We start from the raw sequence: 18,964 nt of genomic DNA, 5'->3' as shown, positions 1-18,964 counted from the left end.
AAGTTAGAGTATTTAACACAATCATTGTTATTTAACATTAGAGAGAGAGAGAGGAGACGGCAGTAACCTACACTGGCTCACTCCAGGAGAGGGTGACAGACACATGAGCCACCATCCAGAGCCCAGCTGAGGCCAGCGGCCTAGCAGATCCCTGGCTGTGGTCACCGGGCGTGCGGCTGCTTGGCTGTGACCCCAGCAAGTTTGTGGCCCCAGCTGCTGCCTGCGCCTTGACACACAGTGTGTGCGTCAGCAGGTCTGAGGCAACGTCTACTGACCAAGGCACGGGAGCCCACGGCCCCCCTCTCCCTGGCCTCCGCCTCTGTGCAAAGCAGACGGAGCCTCGCCGGCTCCTCAGGGTGCTAAGGACCCAGTGTGCCACCAGGGCCACGGCAGGGTTGCCAACGACTGCCGATTCTTAAGGTGCGGGTCTGAGAGAATCAGAGACAAAGAGCGCTCTCAGCAGCTTGCCCAGCCCGCAAATGCCCCCAAAGAGACCAGACTCAGCCAGGGGTCCAGAACTCAACCCACGGCCTCCACGGGGCGGTAGGAGCCCCACAGCCTGAGCCATCTCGGCTGCCGCCCAGGCTCTCACAAGCAGGAACCAGGGCCAGGATGGAGCCAGATAGGGCCCCAGGGGCTCTGCTACGGACAGCGGACAGCGGCCTCCGGCCTCAACCACCAGGCCCAGCGGCCACAGAAGCAGCCGCTTCTCTCTGACCTTGCTCCTGGGCGTCACTGGGGGAGGGGAACGCTGGGCCTCTGCACCCAAACCACTGGGGAATGTCACTAGCGCACCCCCTTGTTGCAGAGTGTGGGCACTGCGCCCCGGCACCTACCCAGCACACAGGGAGGCCAGCGAGGCCGGGAGAGTCCAGGGGCTGATGGGGGACCCTTCAGTCAGTCGCAGGTGTAGGCAGAGGCCCAGCTTAGGGCTCGCTGCTGTCCGGGTGCTCGGAGTCTCCCTCCTGGGCCCTGGCCCTGGCCCGCACGTCCTCCTCCAGGTCACACTGGGGCACGCCGGCCCTGGAGGACCCGGTCTGTCTGTTGTCCTCTGTCCCAGGTGCACAGGGACCTGCTGGCCCTCTGGCTGGGAGACAATGACGGCCGTCACCAGCCCTGCTCCCACGAGGTAGGCCCCTCTCCCAGGGATGCCCACCTTCTCCTCCCCGCCTCCCCTCCTCCTGCCCCTTCCCTGGCCCGGGCCACCGCTCTGCCTGGCACACGGGGGTTCCCGTGCAGTTAGGGAACCCCGGGGTGCAGGGACTGCCAGAGCAGGGCTGGCGGTGTCGGGAGAAGGAGCCGCCATCTCCTTCGGCCCGGGCCCAGCTGCTGCTCCTCCCGCAACCCGGGTCCGTGTCCGCGTGCCCGCGACGCCCGCCCAGGTGGGCGCCGGTCCCGGGAGGCACCGGAGGCGGAGGGCGGGCGGCCAGGTCTGGGTGCGGGCGGCTGGGCCAGGGCGGCCACAGCGCGTCTGCCGTCCGGGGGAGGCAGAGCAGGCCAGGGCTGGGCACCAGCAAGCGCCGGGGGAGGCCGGGGCCGGGCAGGGCAGGGCCTGGGCGCTGCTCAGTGCAGGCGGAGCCTGGGCAGGCGGAGAAGGGAACGTGTCCTGGGTTCCTGGTCAGGCAGGACGCCGGGACGCGACGGGCGGGTCCCTGCTGTCTACACTACCGGCTGCTGGCTGAGCCGGGCGGCCGCGAGCCTCGAGCTCTGCCTCAGGGCCGCACTACCACGCGCTCCAGGGCGGCGACCGCGTGAAGAGCGTCCGTTGACGCTGACGCAGTCGCAGTGAGGCCCAGGGGGCCCTGGGCGGCCATTTAACAGGGAGGATAGGCGGGACTTCCGCAGGGGGCGGGACTTCCTCTCAGAGCCTGAGCGAGTAATGGGGGTTGTCAAACAGCCCCTCCAAAAAACGAAGCCGGTTGCTCTCCGATCGGCGTGCATTCATTCATTCAAGCTGCATTCATTCTCTCAGGCGTTGGTGCCCCACGCCTGATCCCTGTCGCGGCAGGGCCAGAGGAGGTCGCCAGCCCACTTGCCCTCCTTTACGTGCCAGGTACCCCGCTCTGCACCTCAGCGCCCACAGCCTCCCTTACGGACTTCCCACCCAGAACTCTGTTCAGACAGCTGCAGCTCCAACTCCGCATGAGGAGAGCGGCTCAGGGGAGGAAGCCATCGGCCTGGGGTCGCCAGCGAGAGTGCGGCCCTGCTGCTGAGCGCCCGGCGGGGCCTGGGCTCCCAGGGCCCATGTGCGGGGCCGCCCGCAGCCGTGACCGGAGCCACAGGTCGGGCCTTGCTGGGCAGTGAACGCCAGAGAAGGCCTGCCGGGCAGGGGGCCAAGCCGTGACGCCGCGCGGGAAGGGAAGAGCGTTGGTGGGGCCCCGCACACAGCCCCTGGGCACCGGGCCCCGCGACCACGACCACTGGCCAGTGCGTTTCCGCTGAGCCTGGGAGCTGAGGCTGCACCCTGTCCCCCGGGGCAGCACAGGTGCACGTCCGCGCGGCGCAGCCTTCGTCCCACAGAGCCCCGCGCGCTGCCCTGCCCTTAGGGTCACGGCCTTGTCCGTGTGCTGACCCTCTGCCCCAGTCTGCCACCAGGGCCCTGCTCTGGGTGGGGCGTTGGGCTCTGCATCTTCTGCAGAGTCGAACTTTGTCTGCAGACAGCGTAAGGACCTTCCCCCAGGAAGGGCACTTTCTTCCATGTTCTAGAGTTTGTGTCTTTTGTGTGCTGCAGCTGTGTCAGTGCTGGTGCACCTGCAGCAGCCCCAGGCAGCAGTCCCTGCCCACAACCCTGGCCCACCCTCGCCCTGGCTGGGTGGGGTGGGGTGGGGAGTGTGTAGGGGCGAGGGCGGTTCCTGTTGGTTGGGAGCAGCCATGGCTCACTGCCTGCCAGCTTCCACATGGGCAGCGCAGGCCAGCCACCTCCGCCATGCTGGGGGCCATAACCACACCTCTCGCGAGGCACACAGCACAGGCACAGCAAGGCCGCCTCCTCCTACTACTAAGATGGCGTCCTCTCACCCCAGGGAATTGTTCAAGTGCTGGTGCCATCCCTTCCTGGGGCTCATCTTCTCCATGGTGAAAAGTCGTGTACCCGACCGCTCCTGGGGCAGAGCTGCTGGACCGACACTGGATCTCTCACATGAGGGACCCCAGAAGGCGGAGCATGGCAGCAGGGCTCGGGGACTGGCCTTGCGGGGGGCTTGCACTTGGGGCAGGACCATGGGTGTTGGCAATGCATGACTCACAGTGGCGCCCCAGCCGATCAGGCCACGCCCACTGCAGCCCGGGACCGTGCAGCAGCTGTGCAGCAGGCATGTGGCGTGGGATGCACTGTCCTGAGTGCCCTGGAAGGTGTAGGAGAGAGGGAACAAGAGCAAAGCGGCTCTCCCGATTGCCCGAAAAGGAGCCTGCCCTTTCTTCCAGTCATGGGGCAATGTTGCCTGGGTCAGCCGTCCGTGGACTGCAGAGAATTCCACGCGAGACTCACAGTGGGAGCAGAGGGGCACGGGAGTCGTCAGCCAGGGGACAGGCAAGCCCTGGGAGGCTGGGACGTGACCCTGGTGGGGCGACCCCTGCGGGACCCCAGTTCCTGATTCTGTGGTCCTCCTGCCTCCCAGCCACCCCCGCCCTTGGGTCACCAGCTCCGTCACTGGCCTCCATCACAGCTTTTTCTCCTGTGTCCAGCTGCTCCCAGGCTTCTGTGCCTGGGTGTCCATGGGTCTCTCAAAGCTGAATGCGTCCCAGGTCCCATGCCGACTCCTGCTCCTGAAGACACTGCGGGTGGAGGGAGACGTTGGCTCTGGCCCTGGAACCCGGATGTGTGGCCTGTCCTCACCCCCACCCCTGCTCTGCACCCTCCATGCCATTTCCCTGCTGGGGTGGGGGCCTGGGCACCCCCCTTCCCTCCCCAGCCGTGGCAGCTCGCACTGACCACCCCTTCCCACAGCCCGTGAGGTGTGGATACTTTTACACATGGGGCCACACAGGTGGAGGTCTCAGGAGAATGACAAGCAGAATTCCAGAGCCAAGGTCATACACGGGCTCCTAGAGCAGCCGGGACACAGGACCAGGGAGGCTGGCAAGAGCTGCAGCCCCTCCCCACCATGCCCCCCTGCACCCTGTGTCTCCAAGTCCCCGCCTCCCCACTGACAGTTCATGATGCCCGTTCACTTGTTCACTCACATGCTTGGTTCCTATGGGTGCCAGGACCTGGCTCAGTGATGAGTCACCCTTGCGAGACCCAACTAGAGGTCATCTCCTCAGGGAAGCCCTTCCGGATACACAGCCCCCTCCCCCCACAAACCCCCTATAGCTTCAGCGGGGCCCTTCCCAAATGCAGGGAGCACACTTGGGTCACAGCCTGTGAGCTGTATGAGTGTGCTGGGCCAGACACAGGCAGGGGCTCTGAAAATGTACTGAACAGTTAAATGAGCAAGCCCAGCCACATGGGGTCAAGTTCACCAAAGTGCCTCAAATGGGCACCCTGGGGTCCCTTGCAAGACCCAAGCGACCTTGGCTCACCCTTGCCACATGAATGCCATGAAAGCGTGGTGACTCGGCTGGGCATTGAGTTTGGGCATAAACACTGCAAGGGGTGCCAGGACTGCCCCTCAGTGGTGACCACTTCCGGGGCGGGGGCCACCTGTGGTGTCTGAGCAGAGGAGTACACGGAGCAGCATGGCAGCCCGGGAGTGAGCAGTCGGTTCTGTGGCTGGGTCTCCTGCTAGGACGACAGTGGGAGATGGAGGCAGAGGGAGGGCCAGCTGCCTGGGCCTGGCAGGGTAGGAGGAGGCGAGTTGGGGCTTCCCCTCTCCCCTCTGTCACATCCTCCCCTCCTGCCTCCACATGGAGCCACATGGAGCCACATGGCGCAGGCTGCACAGCACCCGCAGGCCTTCGCACAGGGGCTCCGACACCAAGAACACCTCCCCCTCCTTGTCAGCTGGCAGGGCCCTCGCCCCACACAGACTCTGCTCCTCTGGGGAGGTTGCTCCTGGCCCTGCCCGTCCACTGCGCAGCATCTGCCTCAGCAGATAGGAATGCGAGGACGGCCATTCTCCTGGAGAGATGTCGTGCTCTTTGCGGACAATTTCAGAGGCCAGCAGCCCTGGCTCTGGGGCCTCTAGGGGACCGTGGGCAAGTTCCTTAACCCATCAGAGGCCCTGGATTCCCCTGGAAATGGGCTAAGGGTGGCCACCTCACATCCATGCTGGACTAGATGACACCAGATGTGTGTGTTGGGCAGGTGCTGGCCCTCAGGTGCTGTGAGATGCTGCAGCTGTCCCTGGGGACCTGGAATGCCACCCCCAGTTTGGCCGGGCTGTGGGCTTTCTGTGTGCAGAAATATGAAGAGAGGAACACGTGCAGAGGGTGAGGGGCAGCAGTGGAGGACACATGGGGACTCACTGTTCTTGGGGACATGCCCAGCTATGTCTCCAACAGTCTTCCCAGCCTCTGGGTCCCTGGGCTCATCCACTCAGCTCTCTGTTGCCCATGCATCCTCTGGAAAGGTTGGGGGAGGCGGCCCTCACGGGGGTCTCAGCAGCCCCTCACTAAGGGCTGCATCTCAGCACCTGGTACTTACTTGCAGCAGAGCAGCCGGGCTGCCTTGTTATCCACCAAGCGACAGGAGTGACAGCCCCAGAGCACCCTCACTCCCTTCATGGCCCACCACGGCCCCCACATCCCATGTCCTGGCTGCTCAGTGGGACATGGTCTGCCCTCTGCGAGGGTTGTTGCTGCGGGTCCTCCAGGGACATTGCCTATGTAGCCCTGGGGTCCCATGTGCTGCTGCACCCGCGGGTGGGGCTGTGGGGCAGAGAGGGAGGGGAGCATGTGGTCAAAAGCTGAATGGCGGGGGAGAAGCCAGCAGGGGGAATCCTGGGATAGCTGTCATGTGGTAAGCACCCCGTCCCCTTGCTCACTGTGAAGGACTCGGAGAGCTGTCAAAAACAAGACAAGGGCCCGGCTCGGCTTGGGATTTGCTGATCTTGACAAGCTCAGGGCTCCCAGGCAGAGACGTCTGCGAAGGGCAGGGCATAGCGGGCAGAGGGGGCAGCATCATGAGGGTGGTGGTGACCCCATGGTGAGATGGAGGAGGGGGGAGGACACTGAGGACACTCATAAATGGGCTGCCCAGGTGCACTGGGGGATGGTGCAGGAGAGATGTGAGCCAAGGCAACGCGCCCGTTTTACCCTCAGAGCTTGAAGATGGGTTGGCACTAAGAGCCCACCTCCCTCCCCAGAAACCTGGAAGAGGACACAGAGTGGGGGGGGGGGGAAGGGCCCGAACCCACAGCTTATCCACGTAGGGCCCAAGGGGACCCTCTTCCCCGGGCCCCTTGCCACCTTGCTTTGCTCAGAAGGCTGTGGAAGGCCAGGGTGCTGCCAGGGGCCCTGTGAAGCCCCAGGCACTGGCCCACCCCAATCCTCTGCTGAGCAAGTCCCACCTGCAGCCGTCTGAGTCCACACCTGGCCGACCCCACACACCAGGATGTCAGGCTCCAGGCCCTGGGGTCCTCGTGTTGCCCAGTGACAAGGCAGGGGGACACGGGCATGGGCTATCGCAGCTCTTCTAGGACATCACTCTGCACTAGGAGCTCCCTGGGTGCCCGGAGCTCAGCGCCCACCCCTTCCTGTGCATCTGCAACCCCACAGGCTGTGGGCCTGTCCCTCCCCAACCCCCGCCTCTGGGAGCCATCAGTCTCTTCTGGCTTCAGGGTCACCTCTTTGGAATCCCCAAGAAGTGGCATCGGGCAGCACCGGTCTTTGCGTGGCCATCCCTGTGCCAGACAACTGAACCGACATTTCCACGGCGCACACGGGGATCCAGGCATCACCTGGAACCCGACCCTGCGCACAGCTAGGATTTTTATTCATGAGAATCATTCACAAAAGGCTGAAGCCAACAACCCTCAGGCAGCTCGGCTCCAGGGCCCCTCCCCTCGAGGGCCGCTCTGCAGGAGGCTACGGGGGAGCCCCGTCTGTGCCCCTGACCCCAGGGTCCTCCTCGCTGGCCGGCAGGATGCAACACGCCCGCAGGAGGAACCTGACCATCCTCCTGCCCACGCCCCAGCAGCCCCGGCTCTTGTCCGAGGCAGTGGCTGAGGTCCCAGCCGCCTGCCCTGGTTGCCCTCTTGGGACAGCTTCGTGCTCTGCCGCTCCCCAGGGGTGCGTCCCTTCTTCCAGGGGCCCCTCACTGCTGCCGGGGCTGAGCGGGGAGGCGGAGGCCCCAGGGCCTGTGAGGGGGCTCAGCCCGGGCCCGGGGCTCCACATCTGCGGCTGGCCAGCCTGGGGACAGTCGGGCGTGGGGGCTGCACTACAGGCCTGTGGCTCTGCCTCCTGGTGGTCTCGTGGCAACTGGAGTTGGGAGGAGGGGGGCGCTGGCTGACTTGTGATCTTCCTCAGGTTCCTGGGCACAGGGTGGCTCCGCAGAACACCGAGGCTGTAAGGAGAGTCCGTCCTGAAACGCAGGCTTCCCCCTGGGGTGGCCCTTGTGGGAGACCGGAGTGACAGACATGGTGCCATCACATAGACTGTGGGACAGGGACTCCTCTCCACTGCCCGGCAGTCTCAAGTTTCTGGATCTAGGAAGAACCCAGAAACTGCACATAGGTTATTTTAGGTTCTTCTTGGCCCACACCCAGCCAGCGATAGGGCATGGTATCTTCCACTGTGGGCCTCGCCCGAGCGTCGAAGCCCTGGCTTAGATGAGATAGAGCTTATAGTGTCCACACGGGATGCAGGTCTCCAGCTCCTCCATGTGCTTCCATAAAAGGCAGGGACCCAGTCACCATAGCATACGGGACCACCCCCGGCTCCATACATCATCTTTTCAACCACTGTCTTCCTCCTTCAGGAGCACTTGTGAGGCGCAAGACCAGGTGGGCCCACACAGCGATCCCGCAGCTCAGACCACAGCTGGCCAATCCAACACGCAGCTCGGCTTCCAGGAGCAGACTCCCCACTTTGCCAGAGTCTGGGCACCACTTTATGCCCGGAGCAGGCATGCACAGCCGACAGGATCTGGTTGAACTCGAACCAGGCCTCCTTCTCCCACAGGTAGCCATGCAGGTGAATTTGTGTGCTCAGTTGCAAATTCCATCGGCAAGGTACACATGGTCTGCTGCTGCCTCACCTCCAGGAGCCAAATGATATCTGGGGGTGCATACCCTTGATGATACCCACTTCCGCCCGGAGCCGCTACTTCTGCGAGCTGCGGGGCTCCTCGTGATTTCTCTGGATGACCTTCATGGCCACCTTGGTCCCAGGTCCCGGGGGTGGGCCAGCTTCACCTGGCTGAAGCCGCCCTGGCCAATGAAGCACAGGAAGCTGTCCTCACCCAGCACGTCTGCCTCCTGTGGAAGGCCACAGGACTTCCCTGGTGGCACGCAGCTAACTGCTGTATCCATAAACAGTAGAAATGCTAACTAAGGAACCACACTTGCTATGGTAACCAATGAAACAGGAGTACCAGTGGCACTATAGGAATGAAGCCCAGGACAGCCAGGACAATGGTTTCCCAGCCAGGAGACTCCCCACTGTGGAGGAAGAGGCCATAGCACTCTGGAGACGGGAGTCACACGGTGGAGCAGGCTTGGCTCCCGGTTAGTGGAGCTGCCTGGATTCTGCTCATGGGCTTTGTTTCGGTCACAGGGTCTGCTCCCGGCCCCCAGAGCCTGCAGGGACAGAGCCTTGCTTCCGGGCTGCTGGCCTGAGGGCAGGGTCGCAAGCTACAGGCCCACAGGCAACAGCATGACTGACCCAAGCCACCCCTGACTCAGGGAATGCGTCCCACACGCCACATAGACCACATCCAAAGCCACTACCTGCCCACATCAGCCCAAGCTGGCCCTGGGTCCGTGAGCACAGCTGACACACTAATGAGTCCCATGGCTGCAGCCACCCTGGCAACGAGGATACACACCACAGCCTGACACTGCCACTGAGAAAACACCCATCCTGCCCTGCATTTCAGGGCTGCCACCCTCACTGCCAGAGAGGCCACACAGTGGGTGTCCTATTCCCACCGCTCTGAGCAACATGTACACCTGGGCTACCTGAATGTCCCCTCCCACACACCGCCTTGGGGTCAGAAGGAGTTCCTCACCCCACTGCCGCATGGCCCACACCCAAAGCCATCAATCACAGCTAAAAAGACTTTAGGAAGACGGCAAGACTGCACTATGACCACCTAAAAGGAACCAAAGGCAGCAAAGGCTACCAAACCAACCCCCTGAGCTACATCTTCAAGGAGACTGCCACGTACTACAAAATCCATGTTCAAAGGTGGCAGAGGGGCTGGTACCGTGCAGCAGTGGGCTAAGCCACTACTTGCGACACCAGCATCCCATTTGAGTGCCAGTGAGTCCTGGCTGCTCCACTTTCTATCCAGCTCCCTGCTAATGCATTTGGGAAAGCAGAAAATAATGTCCAAAATACGTGGGCCCCAGCCACCCATCTGGAAGACTCAGATGGAGTTCCAGGCTCCTGGCTTTACCTGGCCCAGCCCCAGCCCCCCAGTCCTCAGCCACTGCAGCCAAGTAAGGAATGAAAACAGCAGATCAAAGATCACTCTCACTCCAACATGAAAATAAATAAATATTTAAAAAAAAAAGTGATAGAGGGTAGCGGGTAAAGCCGCCGCCTACAGTGCCGGGCATCCCATATGGGCACCAGTTCGAGTCCTGGCTGCTCCACTTCCAATCCAGCTCTCTGCTATGGCCTGGGAAAGCAGTAGAAGATGGCCCAGGTCCTTGGGCCCCTGCATCCACATGGGAGACCCAGAAGAAGCTCCTGGCTCCTGGCTTCAGATCAGTGCAGCTCCAGCCATTGCGGCCAACTGGGGAATGAACCAGCGGATGGAAGACCTCACTCCCTCTCTCTCTCTCTCTCTCTCCTCTCTCTGTAACTCTGATTTCAAATAAACAAATAAATATTTATAAGTGGTAGGGAAATGACACACCAGGTGCACACATCTCAATGTGAGGATGCAAGAAGTCAGAGATGGGTCTGGCACCATGGCTCACTTGGTCAATCCTCTGCCTATGGTGCTGGCATGCCATACAGGCGTCGGGTTCTAGTCCTGGTTGTTTCTCTTCCAGTCCAGCTCTCTGCTGTGGCCCAGGAAGACAGTGGAGGATGGCCCAAGTGCTTGGGCCCCTGCACCCGCATGGGAGAGCAGGAAAAGCACCTGGCTCCTGGCTTCCGATTGGCACAGTGCTGGCCATAGCAGCCATTTGGGGAGTGAACCAATGGAAGGAAAACCTCTCTCTCTCTCTCTCTCTCTCTCTCTCTCTCTGTGTCAAATAAAAAAAATTAAAAAAAGAAAGAAGTCAGAGAACAAAGTAGCATGATGCCTAAAGGAACAAAACAATGCTCTAGCAACACACCCTTAAAAAGAAAATTTTGGGGGGCCGGTGCTGCGGCGTAGCGGGTACAGCCACAGTCTGCAGTACCAGCATCCCATATAGATGCCTGTTTGAGACTGAGCTGCTCCTCTTCCAATTCATCTCTCTGCTATGGCCTGGGAAAGCATTAGAAGATGGCCCACATGCCTGGGCCCCTACACCCATGTGGGAGACCCAGAAGAAGCTCCTGGCTCCTGGCTTTAGATTGGCCCAGCTTCTGCCATTGTGGCCCTCCGGAGAATAAACCAGCAGATGGAAGATCTCTATCTACCTACCTCTCTGTAACTCTGCCTTTCAAATGATAAATAAATCTTTTTGTAAAAAAAATCTGAAATGCCTGATAGAAATCCAAATGAATGACTAAACTTAGTAAATACAAGAGAATAACAGAATATTTGGGGGGAAATCACGATATGAATAAAAAGTTCAGAAAAAAGAGATCTTCAACAAATGAATCTTGGAATTAAAACAGCTCAGTAGGGAAATAAAGATATAGTTGAAAGCTTCAAAAAGAGTGGGAGAAGTGGAAAAAAGAATATCTGTATATGATGACAGATCTTTTGAAATATGCCAGTCATACAAAATAAGAAAAAAACAGAAAAGACTGCCAACAATTCTCGTAACTTTGGGGGAACATGAAATGAAGCAATGTGCAAATGCTGGTCATCGCTGAATGGGAAGAGAAGAGGCGCAGATGGAGTGCTCAGTAATCAATAAACACTTCCCTAACCTTGGGAAAGCTATGAAGGCCCGGGGGACCCCATTGGACATGACCAGAAAAGATCCACACCCACACACAGTATAGTCAAACTGTCCCAAGAGCAATACAAGGAGAGAATTCCTAAAAATGTGACACAGGACACTTAGTCACATTTAAGAAAATTCCTCTCATTAGACTAACAGCAGATTTTTCACCAAAGCCCATGCGGGCCAGGAGGGAATGGAATAACACATCCCAAGTTCTAGAAGTAAAAAATGTCTACCCAAGAATACCACACCCAGTAAAACTAACCTTAATAAGTGAAGGAGAAATAAAGATTTAAAAGGAGACCTTTTATTTGTCACCACTGGACTAGTCTTACTAAGATGCCCGACAGTGTCGCACAATCATGAAACCACAATCATGAAAATACATCAAACAGGAAACTCACCAGCAGAGCAAAGACTAGAGAAACAGAAAAGAATTAAAATCTCTCCATATGATAAACTAGGAAAGCACAAAGATGTCAATGAGAGAGGAAGAAAAGAACCAATGACATTCAAAACACTCATAAGACTTTTTTTATACTGACAAGCCCAAGTCTTTACTGCTCAATAATAACCCTGACTTTATATGGACTAAAATATGCAATTAAAGATAGAGTCTGGCTGAATGGGTACTAAAACAAGCTCAGTGCTATGCTGCCAACTCTAGTAAACAAAGACCCACAGATTCAAAGTGCAAGGGTGGGAAAATCAATCTTATACATAGAGAAATCAAAAGCAAGCAGGAGGGGGCCAGCCAGAGGCACATCAGGTTAAGCCGCCATCTGATGTGCTGGCATCCCGAAAGGGGGCTGGTGCAAGTCCCAGAGTTCCACTTCTGATCCAGCTCCCTGATACTGGCCTTGGAAGGCAGTGGAGGATGGCCCAAGTCCCTGAGCCCCTTCATCAATGTGGGAGACCCAGAGGAAGCACTTGGCTGTTGCAACTGCTTGAGGAGTGAACCAGCAGATCAATGATCTCTGTCTCGGGGCCAGCGTTGTGGCTCAGCTGGCCTGAAACACCAGCATCCCATGTGGGCACTGGTTCGAGACCCGGCTGCTCCTCTTCCAATCCAGCTCTCTGCTATGGCCTGGGAAAGCAGTAGAAGATGGCCCAGGTCCTTGGGCCCCTGCACCCACTTGGGAGACCCGGAGGAAGCCCCTGGCTCCTGGCTTCGGATTGGCACAGCTCCAGCCATCGCGACCAGTTGGGGAGTGAATCATCAGATGGAAGACCTCTCTCTCTCTCTCTCTCTCTCTCTCTCTCTCCCTCCCTCCCTCCCTCTCCTCTCTCTCTGTAACTCTGACTTACAAATAAATAAATAAATCTTTAAAAAAATGATCTCTGGGCTGGCGCCGTGGCTCACTAGGCTAATCCTCCGCCTTGCGGCGCCGGCACACCGGGTTCTAGTCCCGGTCAGGGTGCCGGATTCTGTCCCGGTTGCCCCTCTTCCAGGCCAGCCCTCTGCTGTGGCCCGGGAGTGCAGTGGAGGATGGCCCAGGTGCTTGGGCCCTGCACCCCATGGGAGACCAGGAAAAGCACCTGGCTCCTGGCTCCTGGCTCCTGCCATCGGATCAGCGCAGTGCGCCGGCCACAGCGCGCCAGCCGCAGTGGCCATTGGAGGGTGAACCAACGGCAAAGGAAAACCTTTCTCTCTGTCTCTCTCTCTCACTGTCCACTCTGCCTGTCAAAAAAAAAGAAAAAAGAAAAAAAAAGAAAAAAGTCTACAACAGACCCAATGGATCTAAGCAGCATTTCAAGAGCGTCTGTCCAGTAACCGCATCCCACACCACATCATGTGTCTTCACTGACCCCGGGGGAATGCAACTAGAAACCCACCACAAAACACAGTTTAGGAATCAAATACCTGGTGATTAAACAGTATGTCTCAGAGTGAACTAAGGTCACTGAGGAAATAAAGAGCAAAACTGTAAAAATCCCTGAAATAAGTGAAAATAGCAACACAATATGCCCAATCACAGGGGACGGAGCAAAAACAGTACTGAGAGGCCGGCGCTGCAGCTCACTAGGCTAATCCTCCGCCTTGCGGCGCTGGCACACCAGGTTCTAGTCCTGGTCGTGGCGCCGGATTCTGTCCCGGTTGCCCCTCTTCCAGGCCAGCTCTCTGCTGTGGCCCGGGAGTGCAGTGGAGGATGGCCCAAGTGCTTGGGCCCTGCACCCCATGGGAGACCAGGAGAAGCACCTGGCTCCTGCCTTCGGATCAGCACGATGCACCGGCCGCAACGTGCTGGCCACAGCGGCCATTGGAGGGTGAACCAATGGCAAAAGGAAGACCTTTCTCTCTGTCTCTCTCTCACTGTCCACTCTGCCTGTCAAAGATTAAAAAAAAAAAAAAAGTACTGAGAGTTTAAAGCAATAAGCACCCATATCAAAAAACCAAAGATGAGGCCGGTGCTGTGGCGCAGCAGGTTAACACCCTGGCCTGAAGCGCCAGCATCCCATATGGGGGCAGGTTCGAGACCCAGCTGCTCCACTTCCGATCCAGCTCTCTGCTATGGCCTGGGAAAGCAGCAGAAGGTGGCCCAAGTCCTTGGGCCTCTGCACCCATGTGGGTGACCCAGAAGAAGCTCCTGGCTCCTGGCTTCCAACCAGCACAGCTCCGGCCATTGTGGCCAATTGGGGAGTGAACCATTGGATCAAAGATCTCTTTCTCTCTCTCTCTGCCTCTCCTCTCTCTATATAACTCTAACTTTCAAATAAATAAAATCTTTAAAAAAAAAAAAACAAAGATGTCACATAAACAAATTGAAGATGCATCTCAATGACCCTGAAAAGAACCAAACCCAATGTTAGTAAAATTAAAGAAATAATAAGGAGCACAGCAGAAATTAGTGAAATAGAGAAAAGATCAAAGAGACTGATAACTGTTTTATTCTGAAAAGATGAACAAAACTGGAAAATCTTTAGTAAGAGTAATCAAGGAAAAAAAAGACAAAATCAAAAGTGTAAAAGGAAATAATACAACTGAAACCACAGAAATACAAAGGATTATTAGGAATTATCATCATCAACTCTACACCAACAAACTGGAAAATTTAGAAGAAACGGGTAAACTTCTGGACACACATAACTTACCAAAAATGAACCCTGATGACACAGGAAACCTGAACAGCCAATAACAAGTGCTAAGACTCAATCTGTAATAAAATATCCCAACAACAAAAAACCCAGGCTTCACCACTAGGTTCTACTGAACTTTTAAGGAAGAACAACAGTTTTCAAACAATTCCAAAAAACTCAAAGAGAAGGTACCATTGCAAACCATTCTAGGAGGCCAGCATCAGCCAGATTTCAATACTAGACAAGGACACAACAAAAACACAGACCAGTGTTACTATTGAACAGAGATGTGGATTCACAACAAGACACTAGCAAACCACATCCGACAACACGAAGGAAGAGCATCGTTACTGACTGGGATTTATCCCAAGGACACTGGAATGGTTTCATGTATGCAAAATCAATAAATTTAAAGGATAACACCAGCAGAATTAAGGATAAAATTCATATAATCATCTCAATAATCACAGCAAAAGCTTTCAAAAAATTCAAAATCCATTCATCTTAAAAACTCTGGACAAATGATCTGTAAATAACTGTAGGAGCAACACAGATCAGCATAATAAAAGCTGTGTACAACAAACCCACAGTCAACATGAGACTGAAGGGGGAAACCTGAAAATATTTCCTGTGAACCTGGAGCCACTGAGGTCTACTCTCACAGCTGCTATTCCAAACGATACTGGAAGCTCTCGGCAGAGCAGAGAGGCAGGAGGAAAAAAAACAGAAGGCAAACAAACAGAAAGGGAATAAGTCAAATGACCCCTGTTGACAGCTGGTATCATTTCTGATTGATAAAACTAAAGATTCTACCCAAAGACTCTTATAACTGATAAAAAAAATTCAGTAACACTGCAGGATAAAATCAGTGCACAAAAACCAGCAGTATTTTTATTTAGCATTAAGAAACTCACTGAGAATGAAATGATGAAAGAAATCACATTCACCATAGCTACAAAACATACCAAGGAATAAATTTATTTAAGACCAGTTCATGTCCTGGCTGCTCCACTTCTGATCCAGCTCCCTGCTAACATGCTTGGAAAAGAGCAAAAGATGGCCCAAGTGGTTGAGCCCCTGCCATCCACGTGGGAGACCTGGAAGAAGCTCCTGGCTCCTGGCTTCGGATTGGCCCTGCTCTGGCCATTGCGCCCATTTGGAGAGAGAACCAGCAGATACAAGTCCTCTCTCTCTCTCTCCCTCTCTCCCTCTCTCTCTGTAACTCTGCCTTTCAAATAAAATAAATGAATCTTAAGAAAAAAAAAAGATGTCAATGATTCTACCAAAAAAATTTCATAAACACAGATCAAAGTATGTGAAAAAAAATGGTAAGACTTCCCAACTTATGGAATGGAAGAATTACTTTTATTAAAATGCCCTTACTACTCAAAAGCATTTATAGATTCAAAGCAATCCCCATCAAAGTACCAGTGAGATTCACAGAGCTAGACAATTAACAGTGAAATGAATATGAAAACATCCAGGTTCTTGAAGAGACAAAGCAATCTTGAACAAGAACAACAAACCTGGAGCATCACAATACCTCACTTCAAGACATCCTATGGAGCCTGAGTACAGAGTGTGGTACTGGTGGGAAAACAGACACAAGGACCAACAGAACAGAACAGAGACCCAAGAAATAAATCCCTGTATCTAAAACCAGCTGACTCAAAAACACACACAGAAGAGTCCTTTCTGTATGTGGGGGAAAAAATCCTGGATATTCAAATATAGAAGACCAGTCCTAGCCCCTAGATCTCACCCTATATTACCGCAACTCAAAATGGAACAGAGACTGAGATGCAATTCGTAAACTATGAAACTACTAGAAATACCACAGGGGAAAATACTTCACAACACTGGTATAGTCAAAGATTTTTTTGAATAAGAATTCAAAGTACACACAGCAAAAGCACTAATAACCAAACGGAATTACAGCAAACTAAGAGGCTTCTGCACCGCCATCAGTGAAGAAGAGTGAGCAATCAGTAAAGAGACAGCTGAGAGAATGGGAGAAAACATTTACAAATTATCCATCAAAGGAGTACTATCCAGAATATGAGGAACTCAAAGGAAAACAAAAAAAAAGGTCTAATTAAGAAGGGCAACCTCATTAATTCTCCAAAGAAGAAATATGAATGGCAAATAAAAATTCTAAAAAAAGGCTCCCTCTCACTAATCATCAGGGCAATGCAAATCGAAAACACAATGAGACATCTCTGACTCCAGTTAAATGTGAGGATTTGGAAAACTGGGAAACCTTCTCTATTTTTAGAGATTGCAAATTAGTAGAGGGACCACAGTGAACAGCAGGAAGGTTCCTCAGAACCACTAAAAACCCGTCTACCCTGCGACCCAGGATCTCACGTCTGAGGATAATTCTGCAGGAAGTGAAATTAGCATATCCAAGAGACACCACAGGGCCACGTGCGTGGCAGCACTCTTCACAACAGCCAGGAAACACTTCCAGCCTGGGTGTCCAGCGAGGGAGGCGTGCATGAAGGACACGTAGCTGCGTACTCAGGCAACCTTACCCATCCCCATCCCCGCTTAAGAAAAAGAATAAAATCGGGGGACAAGCGTTCACTCTAACGTATTCTCCACTACAGAAAGAACTGGGAGAGAGGACCTGGCAGTCTCCAGACAAAGAGGAGCTGAGGAAATAGAAATGCTAATTGGTTGATGGACCCGTTTATACTGTACAGATGGGTTGAAATAGTGCCCATAAAAACATACAATGGAGGTGGGTGTTTGTCACTTGAGCTGACTGCATCTCACACTGGGTTCAAGTCGCAGCTCTGCTCTCTACCCCAGCTTCCAGCTAAGGTACTACCCAGGATGCAGCAGCGACAGATCAGGTAGCTTTATCTCTGCCACCAGGGAGAAACCCTGATTGAAATGTAGTCTCATGGCTCCACCCGGCCTTTGCTGTTGTAGACATTTGGAGAGAGAACCAACAGACAAGTGGTATCTCTCTGTCTCTTTCTACCTTTGAAATACACATAAAATATTTTAAATATGCAAACATCACATATATATTAAAATTTTTTCAGAATTTCAAATTTAAAAACCACTGAAGATAAATCAATAGAATTCTAAACACTACTCAAGTTCCCCACAGGATGGCAGGAAAACCTGAAGTAACAGTCAAAAAACAAAAATTCAAATGGTAGACTGTGGTGGAATGAGAAGGCCATGCTGAGATGGCTGCTGACAACAGAGCCTGCCTGACAACAGGCTGTGATTGGATGGCTTCAGAAACTGCCTGGCAACAGGCTGTGATTGGTTAGGGCATAGATCGCCCCTTGACCGGATTGGCTGCCTTGGCTATATAAGCTGCTGTACCAACTGAAATAAACGAGTCTGTGGGCTGCTCGCCACTGGCCTGTTTTCACCCAACTCCCGGGGTCTGTGTGGTGACTCTGCACCTCTTACCCCCACCATGCTCCTCCTCTCCAATGAATCAACCTCAGCATCTGGCACACCAATGTGACTGAGATAGAGACAGCGTGTCGGACTTGGCAAGGTCCCCCCTTGATTTTGGCAAGTAGGTCCCTCAGTGTTTTGTGTGCTGTTCGGTTCTGTGAGGTGAGCACAGAACCCCCTCCTAAGCCCCTTTCCTTGTCCTTGTCTTCGATCTAAGTGACCCCAGGTTAGGCACACACTGCCCAGAAGCGTACACTGCTTCTCAGCTCCTCCTCTTACTTTCAGTTCAGTGGGTGAATTCACATAAGGGACTGATCATCCCAGAATTTGGAACCAAGTCATCGTCCCTCACTTGAGAGAGGTGTCACTCTGGAGACACCGTGCAGGCATACAGCCTTGACCTTGAAAAGCCAAAGTGACTCCATTTTAAAACAATAAAATAAACAGCCTCTGTTTCCCATAGCAGACCCGAGACCTTGTAAAAGCAGGCATTCAGGCATTCCGGAGATTTCAAAGCTTACCAGGGACAGCTAACTCGGGAGACCAAGGCCAGCACAGTAGAGATTGCTGAACAAAGTAACTCCCTGTGCCCAGAGCTTCCATGCTGTATGTAACTCTTTTTTCCTGCTGATGTAGCCCTTTTTTCCTTTAAAAACTCTCCCAAACAAAGACCGGGGCCTCACTCCTTCCTCCGCTGCGTGGGTTGGTTGGATGGGGTCCCTGTCGTGGCTTGTACTCCTGAATAAACCTTGCTCTTGCAGTTTGGTGTGATTGACTCTCTGGGGCTCTCTACGGGGATCTAACAATCTGGGCACAACATAAATTGGGGGCTCATCCAGGATTCGGATCCCCAAAAGCCCCCACAGCGACCTTGACCCCAAAGGTTTGCTCCAGTTGACTGGGTGAGTTTGTCTATTTGTTCGTTGTTTAACTGTGTCTAAGTCTGAATCTGTAGCACTGACCGCCGTTGCATCTGTACTAAATCTATGGAGGGTCACTGCCCGAGCGGACATGCTCATAGGGCACACCCTGGAGGAAACAGGAGACGTCCTGATTCCTTGTCTGGGACCTGGGAAGGTCCAATCTGTATCTGGGGACAAAGAGGGACTGCTGCAGAGTTCTTGTCCCATCTGTACAGTCTTTGGTCTCCTTCAAACTCCCAGAGGCTCGCCCTCAGAGCGATTAAGATCTGTAATAAGACCATCTGAATCTGTCTGCGGAAAGTCTGTATGGGTCCAGTGTCTAATTGTGTTTTCGTTAAGTAGTGTTTGTCTCATTCTATTTCTGTGGTCGACTGAATCAAT

At 54.5% G+C, this 18,964-nt stretch overlaps 1 protein-coding gene across 12 annotated transcripts in view; it reads right to left on the bottom strand.

Moving 5' to 3' along the window:
* The window catches only part of LOC103349190 (serine/threonine-protein kinase MARK2), a 97,942-nt gene that overhangs the window by 53,483 nt on the left and 25,495 nt on the right, over positions 1–18,964 (bottom strand). For 2 of the 12 annotated variants that reach the window (XR_016214997.1, XR_016214999.1), the window contains exon 1: positions 1,669–1,832. The exons of 1 other annotated variant lie outside the window; for it this stretch is intronic. Coding sequence is in view for 3 of the 11 variants with exons in the window: in XM_089306553.1 (XP_089162679.1) it covers positions 837–1,087; positions 1,669–1,941 (524 nt within the window). In the remaining 8 variants the exon portion in view is untranslated. Of the gene's footprint in view, positions 1–836; positions 1,088–1,668; positions 2,795–18,964 lie in introns of those variants that run through there. 9 more of the 12 variants (XM_089306554.1, XM_089306557.1, XM_089306558.1 and 6 more) reach the window with 8 other exon arrangements.

This window comes from Oryctolagus cuniculus, chromosome 10 (genome assembly GCF_051225735.1).
Source record: "Oryctolagus cuniculus isolate XC-2025 breed Fujian yellow rabbit chromosome 10, ASM5122573v1, whole genome shotgun sequence".
Classification (NCBI taxonomy): domain Eukaryota; kingdom Metazoa; phylum Chordata; class Mammalia; order Lagomorpha; family Leporidae; genus Oryctolagus; species Oryctolagus cuniculus.
The sequence above is the reverse complement of the archived record's forward strand: the minus strand, read 5'-3'. Positions and strand labels throughout refer to the sequence as shown.